This window comes from Opisthorchis viverrini (assembly GCF_000715545.1).
Source record: "Opisthorchis viverrini unplaced genomic scaffold opera_v5_68, whole genome shotgun sequence".
NCBI classification, from domain to species: Eukaryota; Metazoa; Platyhelminthes; class Trematoda; order Opisthorchiida; family Opisthorchiidae; genus Opisthorchis; species Opisthorchis viverrini.
The window spans coordinates 787,454-790,180 of NW_008751724.1; the positions used below are offsets into that span (position 1 = coordinate 787,454).

The 2,727-nt window shown below is 41.7% G+C and overlaps 1 protein-coding gene across 1 annotated transcript; it reads right to left on the minus strand.

Moving 5' to 3' along the window:
- Positions 1-250: 250 nt before the first annotated feature.
- T265_04236 (hypothetical protein) lies at positions 251-2,028 on the minus strand (the record flags this gene model as incomplete). The annotated part of the gene is made up of 2 exons (XM_009168929.1): positions 251-452; positions 1,935-2,028. Coding segments are annotated over 2 exons (231 nt in total), but the record flags the coding sequence as incomplete, so codon positions are not given.
- Between the last annotated feature and the right edge of the window lie 699 nt (positions 2,029-2,727).

Here is a 2,727-nt window from a genome sequence, read left to right on the forward strand (position 1 = left end):
AACGAAGCTAAACCTTTACCCTAAGCAGTCTTCAGGTCTTTTGGTACATATAATTACTTTTGTGTAACTCTTTTACTCTTTATAAGAAACGCTTTGACTCTTTGGCGGCATTTCCCTGCTCGTCTGAATGTTTTTAACCTTACCAAACATCGCGTTTCTTTGCTAACTTGCTAAGGAGAGAAAGGCCTTCGGTCTCCGTCCTCTCTTGTCCCATCGCTTCCCAATACATAAATAATTTGACGTTTTGTCATCACAACCTCATTTTATTCGCAATCTGTTTTTTTCTGCTACGACAAAATTATAACTCCAAACCTACTAATCATCTCGGTCGTCATCATCATCATCGTTGTCATCATTGTCATCGTCCCATGGATCCATTCGCCGCCATTTCGCCCATTTATGCATACAGTCGCGAATCGGTACTCTTCCCATCCGACGCGTTGTACCCATACCTAAAGAAAAAGAGAACGTTGCACAGTTATTTTTGAAAAATTTAGATGGAGCAGCTAGTTGAATATTGTAACCACCGTTCACTAGTTTGACCTCTATACTATCTGTCATCGATGGCCCGCCTGATCTCACTTGTCCAGTAACTTGTCGTACAGCATAATGTAAGACACCAGCCTGGGAAGGCTCTTTTGTTCTTGAGCTTTCGATGCGCCACTAGTGAGTAGTAAACACAACTGACTTGATGCCATACCATTCGAAGGAAGCACGATGGCCGAGATGATGCTTAGTTGCCCAAGCCTGGCAGCCCAAGCAGCAGTCCAGAACCACGGGCTTTCCAGTCAATTTGTTTGCGCCTAAAACGTTGAGATATCTCGATTTCCGCTGCTACAGTCTTGGAGATACGTACTGCTGCTAGACTTGACGAGTATGGTGACAGCATTCATTCGTGTACAATATAACAAAGACTCACTTTCTGTGGTTGGTGGTTCGCTTGTTTGCGACTCCACGGAATGGACCAGAAGCAGAGCGATTGCCAGTAGAAGTGCGAGGATCCCGAGCCGCATGGTTATTCTTGTCAACGTTTGGAAAAACAAGCAATGATATGTATGAAAGAAGTCATTTCTGGAAAAAACATTTGTGTCGTAACCGCTTGGAAGTAGCACATCCTGAAAAAGCCACTGTTCCTGCGAGAAATGACATACGTTCCTCGCGATCTTAACCAGAACGCGTATGGAGTTTTCTCCCGAAATTCTGCTCAAACATCCAAGCTACTCAAGTAAATCTTGTGCGGCTTCGTATGGAAGTAACATAACTTTGAAGTATCATATCGACTGCTTTAAATGTGCATACAACCGACTGCCGGTTACTACATGAGTCAAGTGCATAAGACCCGCTCTTGAGTCGCAGTTTTTGCAAATATTGTGAAAGAACCGTTCAACGGAACTGACTGTGGTAAGTTTCACTTTGGAGCAAACAAATAAGAGTTTGATAATCTCCAAATAATATTTCACCTTTTGCAAAAGCAGTGATGCAAGTCCCACATTTGATGCGATCAACTGGATGTGTACACCAATAAAACTTTTGCGGAATTTCTCTCAATAAGCTGAAAACCAGGACAACTGTAGCCGATTGCGAAATATCTCGCAAAAACCTATATTATCTTCCAATCGAAGATAATCATATTATCAGGGTGAAAATACAATAAAATAATTGCCAACTGTTTTCGGAAGCATGGATATCGACCAAAGTTTCATGAATTTTTTCCGACTTAAGGTGAATTTCCGCCTCCGTGGTGATCGGAAAAACCCAATTCTACACATGCATTTCAATATCCACACTAGTCGGACGTCTGTTGTGTGAAACACGTTTATCTTTATAAAGTGCAAGCCCTTTTCCGCTGCTACAGTCTTGGAGATACGTACTGCTGCTAGACTTGACGAGTATGGTGACAGCATTCATTCGTGTACAATATAACAAAGACTCACTTTCTGTGGTTGGTGGTTCGCTTGTTTGCGACTCCACGGAATGGACCAGAAGCAGAGCGATTGCCAGTAGAAGTGCGAGGATCCCGAGCCGCATGGTTATTCTTGTCAACGTTTGGAAAAACAAGCAATGATATGTATGAAAGAAGTCATTTCTGGAAAAAACATTTGTGTCGTAACCGCTTGGAAGTAGCACATCCTGAAAAAGCCACTGTTCCTGCGAGAAATGACATACGTTCCTCGCGATCTTAACCAGAACGCGTATGGAGTTTTCTCCCGAAATTCTGCTCAAACATCCAAGCTACTCAAGTAAATCTTGTGCGGCTTCGTATGGAAGTAACATAACTTTGAAGTATCATATCGACTGCTTTAAATGTGCATACAACCGACTGCCGGTTACTACATGAGTCAAGTGCATAAGACCCGCTCTTGAGTCGCAGTTTTTGCAAATATTGTGAAAGAACCGTTCAACGGAACTGACTGTGGTAAGTTTCACTTTGGAGCAAACAAATAAGAGTTTGATAATCTCCAAATAATATTTCACCTTTTGCAAAAGCAGTGATGCAAGTCCCACATTTGATGCGATCAACTGGATGTGTACACCAATAAAACTTTTGCGGAATTTCTCTCAATAAGCTGAAAACCAGGACAACTGTAGCCGATTGCGAAATATCTCGCAAAAACCTATATTATCTTCCAATCGAAGATAATCATATTATCAGGGTGAAAATACAATAAAATAATTGCCAACTGTTTTCGGAAGCATGGATATCGACCAAAGTTTCATGAATTTTTT